This window comes from Sorex araneus, chromosome 2 (genome assembly GCF_027595985.1).
Source record: "Sorex araneus isolate mSorAra2 chromosome 2, mSorAra2.pri, whole genome shotgun sequence".
In the NCBI taxonomy this organism is placed as follows: domain Eukaryota; kingdom Metazoa; phylum Chordata; class Mammalia; order Eulipotyphla; family Soricidae; genus Sorex; species Sorex araneus.
Genome location: NC_073303.1, coordinates 97,111,147 through 97,134,162, shown reverse-complemented (window position 1 = coordinate 97,134,162; position 23,016 = coordinate 97,111,147). Strand labels below are relative to the sequence as shown.

The 23,016-nt window shown below is 42.8% G+C and overlaps 1 protein-coding gene across 1 annotated transcript in view; it reads right to left on the bottom strand.

Moving 5' to 3' along the window:
* ASAP1 (ArfGAP with SH3 domain, ankyrin repeat and PH domain 1) overlaps positions 1–23,016 on the bottom strand; it is a 301,291-nt gene that overhangs the window by 99,186 nt on the left and 179,089 nt on the right. The window contains exons 4-7 of the mRNA XM_012936073.2: positions 11,649–11,723; positions 11,170–11,219; positions 3,981–4,110; positions 2,708–2,793 (exon numbers count right to left, since the gene is read on the bottom strand). Of these exons, the coding sequence (XP_012791527.2) occupies positions 2,708–2,793; positions 3,981–4,110; positions 11,170–11,219; positions 11,649–11,723 (341 nt within the window). The remainder of the gene's footprint in view (positions 1–2,707; positions 2,794–3,980; positions 4,111–11,169; positions 11,220–11,648; positions 11,724–23,016) is intronic.

The window sequence follows — 23,016 nt, the reverse complement described above, 5'->3', positions numbered from 1 at the left end:
GCAGCAGAATATAGTTTGAGATGTTTTCTTATCTCTAGAGCATGAGTATTAAAAGTCCAGGCAGAGCCAGTCCAAATCCTGGTCCCCCACTTAGTCAGAGCATCATCCCTGAATCACTGTGCGTCGGAGTCCTCACACAGGAAACAGAATCGCAGGTACCTTGGAGCTTTCTCGTGAGCACTACAGTTGTATTCTTAAAATGTCAGGCCCAGAGAAGCAATCCAATCCAAGTTACAGGAGAGCCAACATTTACTTCACTACTAGCTGCACTACTCCTCTGATATTAGAGATAATAGGAGATTTGGCCTTAACTTGTTTTTCTTTTTTTTTTTTTTTTTGCTTTTTGGGTCACACCTGGCAATGCACAGGGGTTATTCCTAGCTCTGCACTCAGGAATCACTCCTGGCAGTGCTCAGGGGACCATATGGGATGCTGGGAATCGAACCCGGGTTGACTGCATGCAAGGCAAATGCCCTACCCGCTGTGCTACCGCTCCAGTCCCTGGCCTCACTTTTCTTTTAGGGGGTAGTGCTCAGGGCTAACTCCTGGCTCAGCACTCAAGGATTACTGCTGGTGAGGGTTGAAGGACCGGACCATACGGAATGCCGAAAACTGACCATGGGATGGCCATACTCGGTCTGCTGTACTATTGCTCCAGCCCTAGTTTTGCTTTTAAAGATTTTGAAATAAATGTGCTTTACTTTAATGACATAGGGTGCTAGAAAATATTAAGTTGTTAACTCAAGGGTCCAACCTCCACTTTTACACTGATTTGTTACAGTATATGATTAACTGTAGAGTAAAACTTTAAAATGTGAACTATTTTAGGGGCTGGAGCAATAGCACAGCGGGTGGGGCGTTTCCCTTGCACGCGACCAACCCGGGTTTGAATACCAGCATCCCATATGGTCCCCTAGCACGGCCAGGGGTAATTCCTGAGTGCAAAGCCAGGAGTAACCCCTGTGCATCGCCAGGCATGACCCAAAAAGCAAAAAAAAAAAAAAAAAAAAAAAGCGAACTATTTTAATATATTCAATATATCACTTGATATACAATTTTTGCAACTGCAACACTTTTATGTATGGTAGGACAAACTTTGGAAAAAAGGAAAAATTAACTTCAAATTCATGTGGAAACAATTTGAGGGGCTCTCCAGAGAGCACAGTAGGTAAAGCACTTGCCTTGCATGAGGCTGACCTGGGTTCAATTCCCAGCACTGAATATCTAGGGCCTCAGGAACCCACCAGAGTGATTCAAAAACACAGAGATAGGGAAGCCCTGGGCATTGCTGTGTGTGGCCCCGAGCCCAAACATACAAACAAAAAATTTGGTCACTGAAAAGGTTTTTCTGGAGAGAAAAAAAATCCTGTAAAAATAAATGAATTAATACTTTTTAATTTTTGGCTTTTTGGGTCACATCCGGAGATGCTCAGGGCTGACTCCTGGCTCTGCACTCAGGAATCACTCCTGGCGGTGCTCGGGGACCCATATGGGATGCTGGGAATCGAGCCCGGGTTGGCCGAGTGCAAGGCAAATGCCCGACCAGCTGTACTATCACTCCAGCCCCTGAATGAATACTTTTAATGCCATTTAGGATCATCTACTGCCAACACATAAAATACAGCAGTCACTGGACTAAGCACTTGACATTATATTATCTCATTTGAAATTTCTCAGTATTCAAGAAAAAAAAATCTAAGAGAGAGTTATGTCAGGGAACCTTTACTTCCTGTCACAGATGAGAACATTGGGGCTTTGACAAGAACTGGATAAAGATCATACAGATGCCTGCTGTGGTAGAACTGGGATTTGAACTCACTTATCTGACTTAACTTATGCCCATTCCACCTGAAATTAATGCTGACGTCCTTATATGTTACAACAGAATACAAAGATCTTCTTAAAAATGGTATTATAAGAAATGGGGGACAATCAAAGGAAATCACAAATTTTAACTTTGGGAAGAGCAAGCATCTTATCTAGTCCTAATCACCTTTATAGTCTTCTATGAACTACAAAGAAAATAGGATGGATATGTCCTATGTGTCACCTGACACATGAATGAATGTGTACACTGATTCAGCAGACTTAAATAGCAGTGGTAATATTTTACACAAAAACTAGAAGGCCTATGGAAGCTACGTCATCATGTAAATAAGAAGTAGATAGATAAGGTGCCATAGAATCACAGACATCTTACAATAAAGTGGTTCTGCTACATACAAAAATGGTACCAGTGCAGATTTCTGAAAATATACCAGTACGTATGTTAAGAGTCTAAGCAGTAATGCTGTTTTCTTAATATCCAAAGTATTTAGCTTCACTTAGATGATGATTAAAAAAAAAAACATCCAAGTAGGACTATGTGGTACAAAGGACTCAGTACTAGGTAAAATGTAAATAAGGGAGGAAAGAAGGTTGGTTACTGGAAAAATTTTGGGAGTGAAAGGAACATATGTGCCTGTAAGTAGAGCTGTACAGATATCAAGGTCAACATAAAGATTTGTAAGACAGCAGTGAGTAGCCAAATGTTACAAAATAACTTGAGGTAATGATTCGTAGAAAATACAGACCCAGGGAGACAATACTATTTCTTCACATGACTGTAAAAGATCACCAAGTGAAAAGCAGAAAGAAAGTAAAAAAAATTAAGAATGCCAATGAAGTGAAGGAATCTTTTTAGAAATATTTGTAACATTCTACTTACTTGCACTGTGCATGATAATACTTGATAAGATTCTGCAGCAGATCCACACCCTTTTTGGTCTTGATTTCGTTGACTTTAATGAGATACTGTGAAAATAAAATGGAATTTTATGTTGACCATCACAATCAGGATGTCCCAGTCATGGGCTTGATTGGCAGAATACCAATCGTGAGCCTGCACAAGTTTCTGTGCATGAGCTTAATTTAGGGACTATTGATTTGGCCTAGTCACAATGGACAAGACTCATTAGAGTGTTAGCATTTTATTAATGTCTAAGATTAGTTTACCAGGCAAGCATAAAATCCAACACAGCAGAACATTCTGAAATAATTATTACCCCTGGTACAGTGGGTCTCAAAACGTATGGTTTCTGTTATCAAATCCCATTGGTTCTTTTTAGCAAACAAGAAAAATTAGCATTCTCTTCAAGGAATATGCAATCAGATATTGAGACTTTCAGACTGAGGATGTGAATCCAGAAGAATTTTTACGACAAACAAAATAGCGCTTTATTGACTTATGTGATTAACTATGCATTACTGGCTCTCATTTTTACAACTGGTCAAGACATTTTCATAGTTTGGTTTCAATCACATTTGTCTTATGGTGTGGAACTATCTATAAGCCGTCAAGTATAAAAGCAAGTCAAAGGCTTATCTGGGAGAAAAACAAAATTTGAGGAAGAAAATTTGTACATGAGGAAATCCTATGTAAAATTTTTCTGGAAACTACAAAGAAAATCCCACTTCATAGCGTCTGAATTATCTGATCTCTAGGTAGAAATTCGAGTGTTGGATGTGACCTCAGTTTGAGAACCACTGCTGTAAGTTTAGGCAGCATGCTTTTCCTTGAAATTTTTCTCATAAACTCAGATTTCTTAATGACTATTCCATTTCAATTTTCATTCAAACCGGACACATGGTTATAAAAAACAGCAACATATACATGCTCTAAACTTATACCACCATAATATGAAATTCATCAGTGTTATCCCTCACCAAATTTTTTTTTCCCCCACACTCACAAGCAACATTAAGTTCTCACCCAACAATCCTGTTTTGGCTCAAAGAGCCCCAATGACCAAGGTTCAAAATATGAGACAACAGTGCAATGGTGGATCCCAAAAGGCTTGGAGAAAAAGGGAGATTAGAATCCTTAAGAAACTGCACCCTCTGCAAATTAATCACAGCCTGCATTTAAGCACAGAATCTGCCAACAGGAAAGATGACAGCTAACAGAACTCTAGGCGAGCGGTAAGACAGCCTGCTCTTACTTCACACATTTGGAGCTGAAACAGTCGCCTTTCTTTCTCCATTTCCTCAGCAATCTCTGCTCCAGTTATCTCGGTCCTGATCATCCCATGCTGTTTTGCATGCTCTCTCTTCTCCTTCTCAATTTTTGTACTGTAAACAAAGCAGATGCCACCATGTTGCTGTTATTGTTGTTTGCTTTTTAGGCCACACCCAGCGATGCTTAGGGGTTACTCCTGGTTCTGCACTTAAAAATTACTGCAGGTAATGCTCAGAGGATCATATGGGATGCTGGGGATGAAAGCTAGGTCAGCCATGTGCAAGGCGAGTGTCCTATGCACTGTAGCTCCAGCCCCTCCATCATCGTTGTCTTTTTTTTTTGGTCTTGGGGCCATAGCTGGTGGTGTTTAAAGGACCACGAGGAGCCACAGGTCAAGTCTGCGTCTCCTGAAAGCAAACCATAGGAGTAGGCCTTGCGTCATCACTTATTCCTCCCTTTTTTTTCCTTCAGTGAGAAACACTTGATTATTTCTTCATCAAGTTGAGGCAGAACTTCATTTTCTAAGTGATAAAAATGGGAAATTGAGGTTTTTGAATGCTAGGGTCCCCAGGGCCACTCCAGTGATACTTGGCTCAGTAGTGTGGGCCTGACAGCTCAGGGCTTCAGAGCCAGCATGGCTACACCTGGCGGGTCTGGCAATGCTAGAAGTCACACCTGGGCCTCGTGCACGCCAGACACATTCTCAGCCACCTGACTGACTCTCCCACCCAATAAATGGACTCTTAAATGGGTAGAATGAATATGTCATATAGAATATATACATAGATGTGTGTGTGTGTGTGTGTGTGTGTGTGTGTGTGTGTGTGTGTGTGTAGTTTGGGATATATATGTATATGCACCTAAATACATAGAGTTGAGTTGGGTTTTTAGGAGAGAGGGACAAATGCCCACCACCTGTACTCAGGGCTTACACTCTAATCTTTGACTAGGGATCACTTCCTGGCAGTGCCTGGGAAACCATATGCGGTGCCAGAGATCAAACCAGGGTTGGGTTGGATGCAAGGCAAGTACCTTACTCCCTGTACTATCTCTCCAACTTACCACTTTTTGAGATAGAAGAATCACAAAGTTGGAGATCCAAGATGTATACTGAATACGAATAGATTTTGAAACTTAAAATCAAAAGTAATTATTAATAGTTATCTAAGCTTGGGCTGATTCCATATCCCAGTAACATTTTAATCATAAAACCACCAGGAACAGGATTGCTCAAAACAAGAAATGGGAGAAATCCAGATCTATCATTGAAAATTCTGGAAAAACACTTTTCAGTGGGGAAAGGCTGAGAAGGGAGCTTGTGAATAATAAAGTTAACTTTACAGTGCTCGCAGCTAATTGACTACATTCCTCATAGCATTAATGCTCACAGTCCTCTTTCCGAAAGTATATTTAAGTTAATTAATTTAATTCCAATTAAAAACTGCCTATAATTTCCATTTTTCTTTTCTTTCTTTTTTTTTTTTTTTTGGTGAATGCAAAGTCTAACTAATTTAACCTTCAAGTCTTATTGTAACTGGTGGTAGGAATCAAACTCCAAAGAAAGCCAGTATTTTTTCCTGTATACAAAATAATGGGGACAGGCTGGAGCAATAGCACAGTGGGTAGGGCGTTTGCCTTGCATGCAGCCAACTGGGCTCAATTCCCAGCATCCCTTATGGTTCTCCAAGCACCACCAGAAGTAATTCCTGAATGCAGAGCCAGGAGTAACCCCTGAGCATCACTGGGTCTGACCCAAAAAAGCAAAAAAAAAAAAAAAAAAAAAAAAAAAAAAAAACCCACCAAAAACCAAAAGACAAAATAATGGGGGAAAACCCACTAACCCAATGAAGAATCAACCAGAAGCCTGGTTGAGGTTTACTTTAATACATATATTTAACACATATACCATATTAAATACAAAGTAAAATATACAAACATATGAATATAAAATCTATAATACATATATTTAATATATATTTAGTATATAAAATTCTATATAAAAATAACTCTCTTGTAAACGGATTGTCAATACACATACCATGGTACATAAAGAAACTTTGTAAAATCTTTTATGGAAAAGATCTCAACATTTTTCTAATTTAAAACTCCACTCTACTACTCAAAACCCCTATATGTCATACACAAAGAGAGAGGTAAAAGGTACTACATTTTTCATTAGCAATACTGGACATTAAGAAGTATGACATGCTTCAGTATTTTAAGGAAGATGACTATAAAATTAGAACTTTGATACTATGACGGCAGAGAGAAGATATTTTTGGAAATGCTAAAACCTGAACATTTTATCTTTCGAAGTGTTTATTGGAAATAGAGGCGGTAAGCCTGCAAACAATGGGACTCTGAGAAGAAAGAAGGGATGTAATAAAAAGGAGTGGCCTCAGGACGACTGCTACACTGCTGAACTACAAGACAGGAAGGATGGCTGAAGAGTTGAATGATAGTAAATGTAGGGTCATTATAATGATATCTGTATAATGTAGTCTTTGACCAATAACATCACTGATAATAAAAATTTATGAAAGGTTCCCATGTAACTAAGCAAATCAAGGAATGGATGAGCATTAAAAGAGGAAAAAAACTGCACTACAGTAGAAATTCAGTCATAATGTATTTGGCAATGAATGTCACTTCTTCACTCGTATCACTTGTCATCCTGTTGCTCATCGATTTGCTTGAGTGGGCGCCAGTAACGTTTCCATTTGTCCCTGCCGAGTGCTAGTGTAGCCCAATGGCATCTGCTTGCTCCAGGAACATGAGAGCACCAGAGCCAGGAATGTGGCTCACTGTCAGATCACATGACCTGCATGTGTGAGGAGGCCCTGCATTCTATCCTTGACGCTGCTGGATGTGGTCCAAGGTGCTGCCAAGAGCTTTCCCTGCCCCCCACTGTTAGGTACTGATAGGCATTGGTATGGGCGAGGCCACGGGAGTATGAGAAATGGCAGGGAGAAATGAAGAAGGGCCAACTTATGGCAGAATAATGTCAAGGGCAAATTAAGGGCAAATTAAGGATGAGAAGGGAATTCTGCCCAATTTCAGGACACTTCCCCCTTTGATACAGTCAGGGGAGCAAGAATGGGTCAGTCCTAGGCGACATTTGAGAGTTTTGGATAACATTGGGTTGTCCTTGCTCTTCCTGCTGGGAGCTTAGGTTTACTGAGTTACTCCCACAACAGTGCTCCCGAGGCAGACCTAATTCCATCAAGCATTAATAACCCTCTATTGCTTTTCTCTTTCCTTTATGTCACTTGCACGGTTTAGCAACGTCCTTTTTGTATAGGCACAGGAAGACAGTGAATGCTTTGCTTTCGGAACATGGGAATTAATTGACTCCAAATAATATTTACCTCTGGGCATCCGCTATACTTACTTGAGTTAAGCCTCAGTTGCCTTTACTTCCTAATACCCCCAAAAGGAGGGTCCCAGCAAGGGACAAGGATGGACCCAGGGCAAGCTGTAGGCTACTCTGGCATTGAAAAGGGAAAAGCTAAGTGCCATAAGAAGTATAATTTAAGAGGACGGTCATGGACAAACTCTGTCATGACCCAAAAAGAAGTGACTGAATAAGGACCCTGCTGGGGTTAGGAAAGAGTAACCTGGCCTGAGGACTGTAGTTTGGGATGTACAGGGAGATGTCCCCAGGAAGAGCCAACCTTTAAGCTTAATATATCTCATACCGTGTCCATACAAATTGACTAGAAATATTATAAGAAGTAAATTCACTATGATTGTTTAAGTGGATTACTAGCTGAGGAAAGGAGAAAGCAATACCCCTAAATGGAACCCCGCCCCTTGAGCGGATCTCCTAGTAATCTAGAGTGCTGAACCCTCAGATGAGACCTTGTCCTGGAGTTAATCTCCCAGAGCTTCTCCTGAAGGAGTGGCTTTACCTCTGTTTGTTGTTATGACAATGTTCAACTGCATCTATGTGTAGCCCACTCTTCATGATTTCTTTCTAAAATACGCCATAAGGGTGAGAGGGGACAAGGATGGGGAAAGGGAAAGAAATTATGCCCCAAGGGGAGAGACTGAACTATGTCGGGGAGGAGAGAGAAATGCCCTATCTCTTCATTCCCCCAGTCCTTCACCTGTCCTTTGCCGTGGGCCAGCTAGAACGTGAGTCCTGTGTGTCCATGCTTTCTTTGAAATTCACAGGGAGGACTCTAGTTCACTGTACAATCACCAATGCTTCGACCTACCATAATCAGGACCATCTGCACTGACAGTTTATAGCTGTCATGGCAACAGATGAACATGGACAAATATGGTCATGACCTCAAACAGACCCCCAGGTACTTTGGGGAGGAGAGTGGAAAAAAAATAGAAAAGGCAGTAGGTATGAACCCCTAGCCTCTAAGATAAATACTCAGGAGTGATAGTACAGCGGGTGAGGTGTCTGCTTTTCATGCAGCTGACCCGGGTTCAAACCCTGGCATCCCATATGGTTCACTGTACATACACCAGCAGGAGTATTCCTGAGTGCCAAGCCAGAAGTAAACCCCTGAGCATTGCTGGATATGCCCCTCCCCGCCAAAAAAAATAAAAATACTTGCTTTAATTATTTTGCAATTAAATTGAGTCTCTATAAAATTGTTCTTGGGGAGGCAGAGGTGCCCTAGTCCCCCTCACATCTTTCTCTCCACTACTGCCACCAAGTGACAAATGGTTTGGTTACAAAATAGAACTGAGTAAATGTGGTCTGGAAAGGGATGAGATGGTTGTATAGGAGATCCAAGAAGTAATAGTTAAAGGACAGGAAGAGCATGAACATACCCAACCAGAGACAGGCAAGTGATGGAAAATGGAGAGACTAACGGGACTCACGGCCAACGAGGGCTGGACAGAGGGCCACTGCCCTTTCCAAGAGAAGCACCCTCGGTGCTTTATTCATGCTTCCTTTCAGCAGAAAAAGAACGTTATCAGCAGCAGCATACATTCACCATTTTTTTTTTAAACCACACCCAGCAGTGCTCAGGCCTTACTCCTGGCTCTGTACTGAGGGGACACACCTGGAGAGGCCAGGGATCAAATCTGGGTAGGCTGCATGCAATGCAAGTACCCTGTCCACGGTACTATTACTCTGACCCCTCACCAAGTTTAGATCCTAGAGAACAAAAGAGCCAAATGAACAGCCCGACAAGTTCATATATTGTCTAAGAAGTGCCACTCAGAGTGTCCAGATCAGCTTAGCATGCTCAATGTTCACGATACTGACTGTCAGGCACCTCCCAGCTTTCAGCCAACATACATGCTCAGGGATCAGTCCTGGTGGGGCTCAGGGGAACCTATGCAGTGCCAAAGGTCAAAGTGACATGAAAAAGACATGAAAAAGGTAGGTATCTCAATTCTTATACTATCTCTTTGGCCTTTTCTTTCTGCATTTTTCTAAACACTTCATTCCAAGCCTTCCAACTGCAAACAGTGGCCCTCGAAGGGCAGTACTGCTTTCAAGAGCGTGGGCACCTCTGACTTACTCTCCTATGGGGGAATAAGATGGTCCAAAGCATTCATTTACATCAGCTGATCATGTAAAGTATCTTTTTTGTTCTCAGCTGCATTTTTAACAGCCAACAAAAGCATTCCCAAGGCAATAAGATCAAACTGACGCACTTAAGACATAGGAAAATGCTTAGTTTTTTTTTTTTTCTCTTCTCTTGCTGGAGTTTTCACTCAGCTCTTATTACTGTGGAAATACTTTTTATTCTTTTGTATTTAGAGTTATCCTACTTTACAGTTAAGATTACTGTTATGATGGATATGGAGAGTTTCATGCTGAGTGAAATAGTCAGAAGGAGAGAAACAAGACATAGGATGATTGCAGTCATTTGTGAGATATGAAATACATAATATGAGCCTAACACCCAAGGACAGTAGAAACAAGGGCCAGGAGGATTGGTCCATGGTTGGAAGCTTATTTCAACTGCTAGGGGAGAAGGCTGGAGGATAAAGAAGGGACCACTATAACACCGGAGTTGGAAAAGATCACTCTGGATAAGAACTCCGTGCTGAAGTAGGTAAAGGAACAAACATGATAACCTCTCAGTACCTGTACTGAAAACCACGATGCCCCAAAGGAGAGAGAGAAAGAGGAAGAGCATCTGCCACAGAGACAGGCTGGGTGGGTGGGAGGTGGAGGGAGGGAGACTGGGGACATTGGTGGTGGGAAATGTACACTGGTTGGAACATCCCATGACCAAAATCTGATCATGAACAGCTTTTAACTGTGTATCCTATGTGATTCAAATAATAAAAAGAAAAAAGATTATTATTAAACGTCTTAACTATGTATTTCTACTCTCACCCATGTTGCGCACGATAATAAAGGAGCATGGTGTGAACCAGACAGTATGAAGACGAACAAGGTCCCTCTCCAGCACTTGATGTGTATTGATTGATTCCTGTGCACTTCATGTGTCTCCCCAGCCCCGCTCAGCCACTGAGCCAGGCAGCTGTGTGTCTGTTGTGCCTTTGCTGTCCTGCTGCAGCCTGGGGACACACAGACCAAAGTGGACACCAGCTTGACGCTTTCTAGCGAAACCTCAGGCCCTCTAAGCTTCAGCAGTCTGGTCTCCAAGAGGACAGTTAAAACTACAAACTGATAGTTCTGACAGTAGGTAACACACGCAGAACGCTCTGGGAGAAAGATGTCACAAATACTATTTCCCCACTGCTGTGCTACATAGAAATGTTCACGAGTTGCTCTAGTAATGAAAGCTGTAAAAAGTCATAGATCTACAAGTGACAGTAACAGCCATGAATGCCAAAATAGTCTGATAAAAAATGTTTCTTGCTCTACACCACTAGTGTGGGACACGATACCATTTTTTAGTTAGGTAAGCATACCTACCTCTTAGTCCATACAAGAAAATATACTGGAATTTACTGCTCAAAAAGTTATCAGTTAGGGACTCTGTTCTTTCAGGAATTCTATTTCTTAGGAATTCACCATAATTAAAAAAAAAAAACAACAACAAAGAAACACAACTCTGGGGCTGGAGCAATAGCACAGCGGGTAGGGTGTTTGCCTTGCATGCGGCTGACCCGGGTTCGATTCCCAGCATCCCATATGGTTCCCCAAGCACTGCCAGGAGTAACTCCAAAGTGCATGAGCCAGGAGTAACCCCCAAAACAAACAAAACAGAAACACTTACAACTTTGTCTCATAATCTTTCCAGGCTTTGTCAAATGGCTTCTTAAGATCCTTAAAGAGAAAATGAGATTGAAGGTGAATGTACTTTTGCTTAAAGGTGAATAAATAATTCTGAAATAATATTTCAGTAAGATGTCCCATTTCTAAGTATACTTGAGACTTTACACAAAGCATGTTCTTAAACTTCACACCTTTCCCTCCACATGGAACGCCTGGGAGAGGCTCAGACATGATTCTCCTCCCCACTGAGTCACCATCAAGCTTCCAAAAGTGTGTCATCTTGTTCCTCAGAGAATAGTGGGATGTGAGTGACATATCTTTTCCAATGATGATTCTCTAAGAATGGTCTTTTTAATGCTAAAAATGCTCAAAATAATTTTCAAATACAAGGACTGCTATAATCTTAAGAGAGAAAGAGAGCTAGAGAAAATATACTAATTCTTTCAAGTTAAAGAGAAAATAACGCTTCTGAATACTTACTCCTTTGACTCCCTTGAGGTCTCCTTTTAACAAGGAATCCAAGGTGAAAATCACATTGTGACTCAGACCTTGGAGCTGAAACAGAGAGGAGAGAAGGTTAGAAAGAAGTGAATATAGACAATGAAGTCAACCACCGATGGCGAACGTTCTTCACAGACCAGGCTTTTTTGGACTGGCTTTAGTAGCCATCATCTCACCTAACCCACCAGGCGTTTTCAAGGTCACGTGAGATGGTGTATCTGCCTGCACCTAACAGCCTGAGAGCAGAAAGCCATGATCTGAGCTCCCAAGTGTTCAACTGAACCACTACATGACAGTGCATGTACACATGTACATAAACAAATAATTTCTTAAATCACTTCATTGCAATTATTACTGAAGTGGTACATCTTTCTGTTCTTCTAATACTTCTTTTTTTTTTTCTTTTTTGGGTCACACCCGGCAATGCACAGGGGTTACTCCTGGCTCTGCACTCAGGAATCACCCTTTGTGGTGCTCAGGGGACCATATGGGATGCTGGGATTCGAACCCGGGTTGGTCACCTGCAAGGCAAACGCCCTACCCGCTGTGCTATCGCTGCAGCCCTGTTCTTCTAATACTTCTGTCAGAGTAAGAAATTTCACCATTGGCATTTTACCACTTCCTTTTACATCCACCTATGTTATGTGTTACTATATTTATGTATATATACTCTTTCCCACCAGGGTATAAGCTCAATGAGGGCAGAAACTCAACTCCCAATCTCTCTCCCCTCCTCTAATGATGAAGTTGGTAATAATTCAAGTGGAAATAATATCAGCACTATACATGATTCAAGAAGCACACTCTTTCCCATCTTATTAGGCAAGCGGCACTTAAAATCTATTTTAGGAAGGTGTTTAGATATGGTAAACATATTTTGTTTTCCAAGCAAACTGTGGTTTGCTTTCTTTGTCATAAAGGCCTATTCCCTGTCAATATGCACATCAATTTCATACTGAAACCAAGAAAGGAGATGGCTAAAGTCTACCCTTTTATTAGTAAACTATACTTAGTTTTGAAAAACAACCACACACACATTAATTTCCTACAGTTGCTTAGACACTACTGGGCATCCACCCCACCACTCCCCACATCACCCCAGCTCTTGAGGACCTGATGAGCAGTTTCCCTCCATGGATATAAGCACACACGATCCTGTTCATTTGTTCTCCGAGTTATTAGCCATCGCTCCTCTCCAGAACCTGTCATCACTGTCATCCCGTTGTTCGCCCATTTACTCGAGCAGGCACCAGTGACATCTCTATTCCTTCCAGCCCTGAGATTTTAGCAGCCTCGCCTTACTCATCTTTCCCAACAACTGGAGGCTCTTTCAGGGTCAGGGGAATGAGACCTATCATTACTGTTTTTGGCATATTGAATATGACACGGGTAGCTTGCCAGGCTCTCCGAGAGGTGTGTATATATGTATATACATATACATATACACATATACATACATATACATATATACATATATACTCACATATATGTATATATGTGATTTATTGCCTACTGTCTGAACTGCATCAAATATGGTGTGGAAATTATGGAAAATGGGTAATAATGTATGATATTAGATCTTGAGCCAAAGCCACCAATAACAGCCTGAGGAGACACTAAAACACTTGACAGCGAATCTGTCCACCCACACGCTTGCCAGCACCATGCCTTCTGGGGTCCCGTGCACACAGCGGCTGCAGAGGTCCATCCGAGAGAGGGGAGGGGAGAGCAGCTCCTTCTGAGATGCCCCGTACACGCTGTGAAACCTTACCAGCAACAGGAAGGCATTTCAGTATTGCTTTTGGTCAACTACACTAAAATCTGTAGAACATGCCACAACTTGCTCTGATTTTATTTTACATGCAGGAAGCACAAGCACACACGCACACACACACACACACACACACACAAAGTTTAAAAATGTGGACACTTGATGATTCCAGAACCCATGCTCCTTAAAGGGAGGCTTCGTTCTAGGTCACTGCCCAGCCCAGGCAGAAGGGTGGGAGCAGCTGAGGTGCTCACACTGTAACAAGATCTTTGGGTTTCCCCACTGGGCTGGTGCGGAACCCGCATGCACTACCAACTGGAGAAATGAACACGCACACCATTAGGTTGTTGGCCACTGTGCAACGATCCTGACATTCTCTCCCCATTGCCCTCAACACAAGAGTTTTGCTCAAAGTTAATTTCATGCAAATCTGCTGACTTGCTGCTCAGCATATTGAAAAATCCAATTAAAATAACAGGCTGGCTCCTACCAGTGAAGTCCAAGGTTCCCTGGTACAAATGAGCTATCTCTTTAACTCCTTCAGGTCCTAGGATAGTGGTCCTTCAACCAAAGTGTTGTTGACCACTTTGAAATATTTAAAACTGGTGCTCTGTCATCAGGCTAGCCCTGGGGTAAAACTCTAAGAATCAATTCTTAGAAGGAGCCCAGAAGCCCAGGGCTAGAGGCACTCTTGGTCCTGGGTGACTCTGGGTGAAACTTTCAGTCTTACCAGTATGTCTCACTGTTTAAAAATGGGTTCCCCTGCACATGCTCAACTGGTAATGAAGGGAAGTGACTATTGGGGAAGGCTCACTTTGGAGAAGGTGGTAGGTCGCCAGCTTTTGCCACTTTATTAGCTCATCTTGACAACACTACAGATTTCTGTAACATATTCAAGACAGGGAGGTGGACGGGTCAAAACATAAACCGAACCAAACCCAAAGTCAATAAACTCCTTATAGTACTGTCTCCTTACAGATATGGGGACATTTGAAAGACAACAGTAGACTCTATTACGTGAGCAAACAATTATTAGCAAGTATTACTGACTCACTAAACTCCATTCTATGGAGGGAAACAAGAATCTTATGTTGGGAGCATTTGTATAATTCAACATAGATGAGAGATCTTATGTCCACCTTGTCCACTGTTCAAGGGTTCATACCGAATCACCCCTCACAGCTGCCTGAATGCCCAGTGCTTGCACAATTCAGTAACACGCACGCAGTCAGGTCTGAGTTTGACCATGTCACTCCTCCTTTAGAGTCCTGGTCTCTATGCCGATAAGGTGAGAACAGTAAGTCACCTCCATAACCTGTTAAGTGGCATCATGAGGGCACTGGGTAGAGTACATGCAGAGTGCCAGGCATGCCACAATATATATATATATATATATATATATATTTACTTTTAAAATTTTTTATTGAATCACCATAAGAAAAGTTACAAAGCTTTCAGGTTTAAGTCTCAGTCATACAATGATCAAACACCCATCCCTTCACCAGTGCACATGTTCCACCACCAAGAACCTCAGTATACCTCCCAGCCCACCCCCCGCCCCCGGCCCCCCACCAGTGAAAAGATGATTTTCACTTTACTTTCTCTTTACTTTGATTACATTCAATATTTCAACAGGAAACTCACGAATATAATTTGGAACTTTCCCCCAACAGTCAGACCTGCCAAAAAAGGCATCATTTGATAATTTGTTTTCCATTGTTGAGAATGAAGAGCCTATGAGGTTTTGGATTTTTGGTATTTTAGTAATAAGTCCAGAGAAATTTCTGCCAGAAGTTGCGTCATTGCAAGCTTGTACCTCTCTTTAGTGGGCCTTATAAGATGATGGTCACCACGCTGCCTGCAAAAGGAAAGGCCGAGAGAGAAAAACCTTTCCCCTCCCAGGGTAGCATGGGGCCGCAGCTTAGTTCACGGTCTAGAGGCATTTCTGTAAGAAGCCACTGGGTGCCGAAAGTAGTTAGCTGGCCTCCAGGATCATGGGCCTTCAGGTACGGAGAGCCGTTCACGTGTGGCCGCTCGGGGTCACCACAAGTTCTTAATAAAATGTATCTAGGTTGATCTTCTGAGAATTCTTTCTATTTCTTGGTAGTTGTAATAAAAACATAGAATTGTAACAATTCAGATATTAAAAGAGAGGAAAAACCAACAAAACAAAGCAGAACAAAACAAACCAGGGGCCGGGGCCGGACCAATAGTACAGCAGGTAGGGCGTTTGCCTTGCACACAAGAGACCCAGGTTCAATTCCCGGCATCCCATATGGTCCCCCAATACCACCAGGAATAATTCCTAAATGGAAAGCCAGGAGTAAGCCCTGAGCATCGCTGGGTGTGACCCAAAAAGCAAAAAAAAACAAAATAAAAAAAAATAAATAATAATAATAAAAAAAAACCCCAGGGGTCTCCCCAGCATTTCTTGGGAAGCCTAGAGGCCATGCCTGGGGTACTTGGCAGGGTGGGCCTGGTGGTTTGGTGCACAGGACCAACCACGGGGCTGCTCGGGCCTGGTGGTTGGTGCTGGATGAGGGAAGTTTTGTGGCGCTGGGGATCAAATTTAGGGCACTGAGCACACAAGGTATTTTTTTCAGCCCTGAAATAGAGCTTCTGATCTTTTATATCCTCTGAGTTATCCCAATCCTGAAACATCGTTAGGGGCAGGGGGCAGGATAGAGGGACCTATGCCCTTTTTTTGTTTGTTTTTTTGGGGGCCATACCTGGTGATGCTCAGTTTACTCCTGGCTCTGCACTCGGAAATTACTGCTGGTGGTGCTTGGGGAAACCATATGGGGTGCCGAATATTGAACCTGGTGGGCTGTGTGCAAGGTAAGCGCCCTTGCAGTTGTATCACGTCTCTAATCCTAAGCGTGCTTTCTACTGCACACTCTCGCCTTTGCTGAGTTTCGTAGTTTTAATTTCCATGCCTCATTCTGCAAAATGTAAACTGTACAATAAAATGACAAAGAATCTCCTGAACCCAGCCCAGGCTGTCTTCACCAGGGCACTTTGGAGGGGGGTGGGTTGAGATTCCCTCCCTGACCCAAGCAGAGCCCAAGCAGCCGAAAACCTCCAGAACCCAGCCACAGCCATGCTCCAGGCCTCTTCACACACTCAGACGGGCCTCACACATGAAGGAACCGGCAGAAGAACTCAGGTAAGCAGGACCTGTGGCTGAGATCTCCAAGCCTGGTCGGACAGGACTGGGCCTCCTCCACCCAGGTCACCAGTTTTCCAGTAGCTTGGCAGCCACACCCACAAACCACCCCCTGCGCCTTGTAATTCCATCAATGGCCAAGATCCAGAGACTATAAAACAAAGCTCCCGGGAGAGAGTGATGCAGAATCTCGCATGTCAGAGCCTGGCAAGCTACTCGTGGCGTATTCGATATGCCCAAAACAGTAACAATAATGGGCCTCATTATCGATCAGCAATGGGAAACAGTGATACAGTGCACTGTCTGCAGCACGGTTGTCCTGTTGTTCATCAATTTGCTCACACAGGCACCAGTAACGTCTTCATTGTGAGACTTTTTGTTACTGTTTTTGGCATATACGCCACAGGTAGCTTGTCAGGATCTGGCGTGTTGGTGGGATAGTCTCGGTAGCTTCCTGGGCTCGATGAGAGAGACGGAGGAATCAAACCCGGGTCAGCCGTGTGCAAGGCAAACGCCCTACCCACTGTGCTATTGCTCTAGTCACACAGTGATACAATAAAATATCCTATTTTACTAACCTTGTATATGATCCTAATCTAAGTGGGACGAGGAGAGAAATTAGATTATAAGGATAGTCCATATGTGCTTAACACTTTCTCTAAAGTGACCGTTCATAACAATTTTGTCTAAAGGCTCATGAAGGTAAGAGAGGTCAAACGGTGGGTCAGGCTGCCGATGAAGGGTTTTACAGATCCCAAAGGTCATGCGCCATTCCTGTGTCCTGTGAGAGTGATCTCTGAAAGTACTATTAGATCAGGGTCTAGAGAGTTGGTTCAAAGCCTGGAGTAAACTCTGGGCTTGACTCCCCACCACTGCTGGGAGTGACCCCACCACAAAACAATAAAATAATTAAGTATTATCATCACAGTGCTCTCTTGAATTAAAACAACAACAGCTTTCCAAGACCCTAGGTTGAAAATCAACCTTCTATTTAATTTTTTTTTTTCAGAAAAGACTTTATGAAAGCAAAGGGAAAGGCAAAGAAGCTCCCAAAGTATGGGCGGGGTCTCCTAAAAGATTCCTAAGTGACCTTCTCATTTAACTCTGGCCCTGACAACTGCCTTAAGCCCCTCTACCCATTTCTCCCACCTTTGGCCACTATTCTTTTTTTTTTTTAATTTATTTTTTTTAATTGAGTCACCGTGAGAACAGTTACAGGACTTTTAGGATAGTCTCAGTCATACTATGCTCAAACACCCATCCCTTCACCAGTGCACATGTTCCACCACCAAAAACCCCAGCATACCTCTCCTCTCACTCCCCCTCTAACACAGTTAGATTTTCACTTTACTCTTTCCTTACTTTGATTACATTCAATTTTCGACAGGAAACTCACTATCATTATTTGGAGTTTTTCCCCCAACAGTCAGACCTGTCGGAATGGCATCATTAGATTGTATGTTTTCCATTGTTGGTAACAAAGAGCATATAATGTTGCACGGTCACGAAGGCGGCCGCCCAGAGTTGGAATTCTGGTATTAAGTCCAGAGGTATTTTTGCCAGCAGCGCTGCATTCTGAGATTGGTTTCTGGGGTGCTGGGATCATGGCTGTTCAGGAGCGGAGTTGCTGTACATGGGCGACCGCTCTGGTCTCACTTGGGCAGGAGGCAGGGCCGGTTCTGCCTCCCCCATCGCAAGATTCCCCATGCATCCCGTCCCATCACTGCACACTCCTAACTCTCTGTCCAATTGGTTCTGAACGGTTGGCCACTATTCTTAACCAGGCGAATCTTTCCAAGTTCCTTAAGCAGTGAGCCGTCTCCTCATTTAGCACAGGTTTTACTGTTTTGTCTGGATCACTATATTTCTGCTAAGGGCAAAAGTCTCCACCTCAATTCCTTAGTGAGGTCCTGAGCACTGTGAATTGGTCTCCTCCCCATTCTCCCACTGTTCTCAAGAGGCTGGAAGAGACTCACTTTTAGGGGCTGCGGCATTTTATGAGCACTTGTTTCTTTGCTGTTTAGAGCAAAGCTTCTAGATGGGCAACATCTGTGCCAGTGCTGCCCACTGCTGTGTTGTCAAACTCGTAGCAGAGCGTACACAAACACAGACCAATACAAAACGCTTGCCAACTGAGTGTAAGAGTAAACAAACGATTCTTCTCCAAGAAAACTGCTCGGAGCCTCATGGTTGTTACAGAACCTGAATGAGTTTTGGTTTTCCTCGAGTTCTCTGAACTGGAGTAGAAGACAAGATGGGGGTTGGGTGGGGGTGGACTGGGAAAGGGGTTGGGCACAGCAGACAACACTGAGTACCTGCCAGGCTCTTCTCTGACAACGGAACTTACCAGCGTGGTGAATTTAGTCAGTCATTCTCTTTTTGTTACTGAAGGGTCTCCAAAGACCCTTCCAGTGATAAGACTCTGGCAGCTTAAAATGTGCGACCGAGATAAAACCGAAAAGAATAAAAACACATTCAGAGTAACTTGGGAGAAGAGCTCCCGAGCAAAGGTGCAACTGAAAGTGAAGCTGAAAGGTAAGGCCTGGTGTTCTACAACAAGTAAATAAATAAATAAATAAACGCTGACGTGTGAAAAGCATCATTGCACAGTTCCTATCAAAATCCTAACATTTTTGCTACAACCACAATGTTCGCGCTAGAACTTTTGGCGCGATATAAATGCCATCTTTTGAAAAATCTGAAATCTCAAGAAAGTGAGCTGTTTCATTTCCCCAGTGCATGGGCTGACACTGAGTGTCAGGGTTTTGGCAGCCTCTTTCCATTTCCCAACTGACTCAAGCATCAGCAAAGGGTATGAAATAAAAGTATCTAAGCTGAATTCATGCAACAAGATTATTCAGGCCAGCGCCTGGATAGTATGTGTGACAATTTCAAAAGTTGTTCCCCACTAGTCCTGTAAACATAAAACAAAAAAAAATGAACAAAGGAAATTCAAAATAGGAGAATGGATCAGTCAAACTGATGGTGCGTATGTTGGACCATCTAAACCAATGTTCTTCAATTGGTCTACACCCGAGGGCGAGCATCTATTCTACACACGGGCCTACAGATCGGCAGTTTGAACCAAGGTTGTGGAGTGATAATTTCCAGCCCTTTACACCTATAGCCAGGAGGCCCAAAGAGCTCTGTTCCAGACTACTGTAACAAATGTCGGCCTCTCAAATCCCTCAGGGCAGCTCTGCTTTGGCAGGGCGTCTGCTTCTAAGCAAAGACTCTTAGACTCTAACAGGAAACTATATACAAGCACAGCAGGTAGGGCGGTTGCCTTGCATGCAGCCGACCCCGGTGATTCCTCCGCCCCTCTTGAAGAGCCCGGCAAGCTACGGAGAGTATCTCGCCTGCACGGTGAGAGCCTGGCAAGCTACCCATGGCATATTCGATATGCCAAAAACAGTAACGATAAGTCTCACAATGGAGACATTACTGGTGCCCACTCAAGCAAATCGATGAGCAATGGAATGACAGTGATAAGTGAAAAATTGGGTCACAGAACACGATTATAGTATGTGCCCAAGTTTAAACAAATATATGATGAAAAATACACTCAAGAAAAAAGATGTGTGTATAAATAGGAAAAGAATTAAAAGATGGATTTATGGATATATAGAATATGTGTCTCTATACAGGTATGTGTACAGAAATGTAAACATAATGTTTATATACATACAGATATATAGAATATATAGATTATAAGTAGGCTATGAGGTTACTGAATTTCATCTTCGTCTTCCCTCCTGTATTTTCTAAGTTTTCAATTTAGTATGAATTGGTATTGCTTTTGCATTTATAGTTATTAAAAAGCAATATGGCACAGAACCACAAGAGGGCGATAGAGTCAACCATCAGCCTAGTTCTCATTTCAGTATTTGACTGATTAAGACAAAATACAGAGCAGACGGCGTGAAGTCTAAACGCAAACTGGACTCAATAGTGAATCTGAAGGAGAAAAGTCGCAGTTGTGCTGTAACGGCAGGCAACTGTGACTCTGTTTAGAATGACAATTTATACTAGCACTTCTCAATGTGTGGTCCTCCCAATGGAGCCCCCACCACTTGCAAACACGTTAGAAATAGTCCCAAACCTAATCACACAATCTGAGGTTTTTAAATGGGTTTAAGAGGTAGGTAGGGGCAAGGAGAGAACGCAGCACGTAGGGCACTTGTCCTCCATGAGGATGACGTGGGCTTGGTCCCTGATAACACATATGGTCTCATGATCCCCTCCAGGAATAAGACCTGAGCATGGCAGGGTAAGGCCCCCAAACAAAATGAAACAAAACAAAACAAAACAAAACAACAACAACAAATAAAAAACTGCCACTTTAAAAACTGATCTCTAGGTGGACTGGAACGTGTTCGGTAACTACTGCCTTAGACTCAGGACTTCCAAAGTAGAAGAGAAACCAAAGTTCCTTTAGGTAAGGGAAGACGAATATTCTGAAGGTAGAAACGTAATCCAAAAGCATGGTCATGCCCCGACAGACTCCAATGTCTTGAGATGAAACTCACCAAGATGCTAATCTGCTGGAAATTTGGGTATGTGGAATTTGGGACTCAATCTCCAGGCTTTTACCAGGTGGAGATGGACTACTTCCCCCCACCTCCCTGTACCTTCAGAACCTCCGGCAGTCACGGCCATACCCCAAAGCTGCCACCCCATTAAAAGATGCTACTCCATAAGTACCTTCCCGATAAGAATGTAGAATGCCCTGAACACCCACAACAACCTCTTAGCACCTGTATAGCAGGACATGATGCACAAAAGGAGAGAGAGAGAGAGACAGACAGACAAAGAGAAGAAAGGTGCCTGCCATAGAGGGAGATTTGGAGTGGGGGTGGATTGGAAGGGGTGGCAAGAAGGAAACTGGGGACATTGGTGGTAGAGAATGTACACTGGTGGAAGGCTTGGTGTTGTAACATTGTATGGCTGAAACCTAATCATGAACAGCTTTATAATGGTCTATCTCATAGTGATTCAATTAAAAAAAATGATTCAATTAAAAAAAAAAGTGGGACTGGCTTGCTTGCCTAATCTCTAAGGTGTAACTATTCTAGAGAGAGTGGTAGAATTTTTTTTTTTTGATATCCTTGCTTTCTGGATGAAAAATCTGTAAGCAATGAATAAATGAATCTGGCTTGGTGATCTAACTTGAGAAATAAAGGGGCAAAGATATGAGCTCAGATTTGTCTGACTGAAAAATCATGCTCAGAGTCCAGAGCAACAGTACAGAGGGTAGGGCATTTGTCTGAAGGGAGCCAACCTGGGTTCAGTCTCAGCACCCCAGATGGTCTCCCAATCCTTTGCAGGAGTGGCCTCTAAGTGCAGATCCAGGAACAAGGCCTGAGCACTGGTAGGTGTGGGCCACAAACCCAGAAAAAAAAATGTTATGCTACTTTTGCAAGACCTATTCTTTTTTTCTTTTTTGGGTCCCACCCGGTGATTGCTCAGGGGTTGCTCCTGGCTCTGCATTCAGGAATTACTCCTGGCGGTGCTCAGGGAACCATATGGGATGCTGGGAATCGAACCCGGGTGTTGGCCACATGCAACGCAAACACCCTATCTGCTATACTATCGGTCCACCCCCTGCAAGACCTATTTTAATGGTTAATGCTAATAACCATTAACATCAGGGCAATAATAAAAGGGCTTACTCATTTCTACTGAAAGATGTAATGAGCTACGAGGTCAAAGCGAATCTGTAGACTATTTTAAACCAAGGCCTTGAAGGGCAAAATTTAAAAGAAGCAACCAGCTTAAATAAACAGAATATACAGAGATGTATACAATAAATTCTTAAAAAGCAGACAGATGAGAACTGGAAGAAAACTAAAATAAATACAACAAATGAAATAGAATCCCTAATCCAGCAGAATATCTAACTCAAGTGTTTCTTAAAGCAATTCCACAGTAAATAAATGGATCTTATACATCAAGAAAGTGTGTGGTCAAATAAGTTAGGAAGACACTGAATTGTGCAAGGGTGTAATATTTCCAAATATGGTAATGCAGACAAGCATTAGAGAATGCCAGTCATTAAGCTTGTCTGAAAAAGAAATAAAATCTATTGCTCTTTTTCCCAAACGTTCAAGCTTGTCTTAGACTGGAATCCTAGAGCTGCTCGGCCAGAACCTATCATACTGTTGTTGGGCACCCATCAGAGCTTACCACAGAGCACTGAGTTTCAAAGTGTGTCACGAGCGGCACCAGCGTCACGGGAAATTGTCAGGAGTACATTCTAAGAGGTTGAGCAGGCTAAGCTAGATGTACTATGGTGTAGGCACTGCTAAGAAATACAAAAAAATCTCAAGGTAATTATGTATCTTGGGCTGGAGTGATAGCACAGCGGGTAGGGCATTTGCCTTGCACACAACCAACCTGGGTTCGATTCT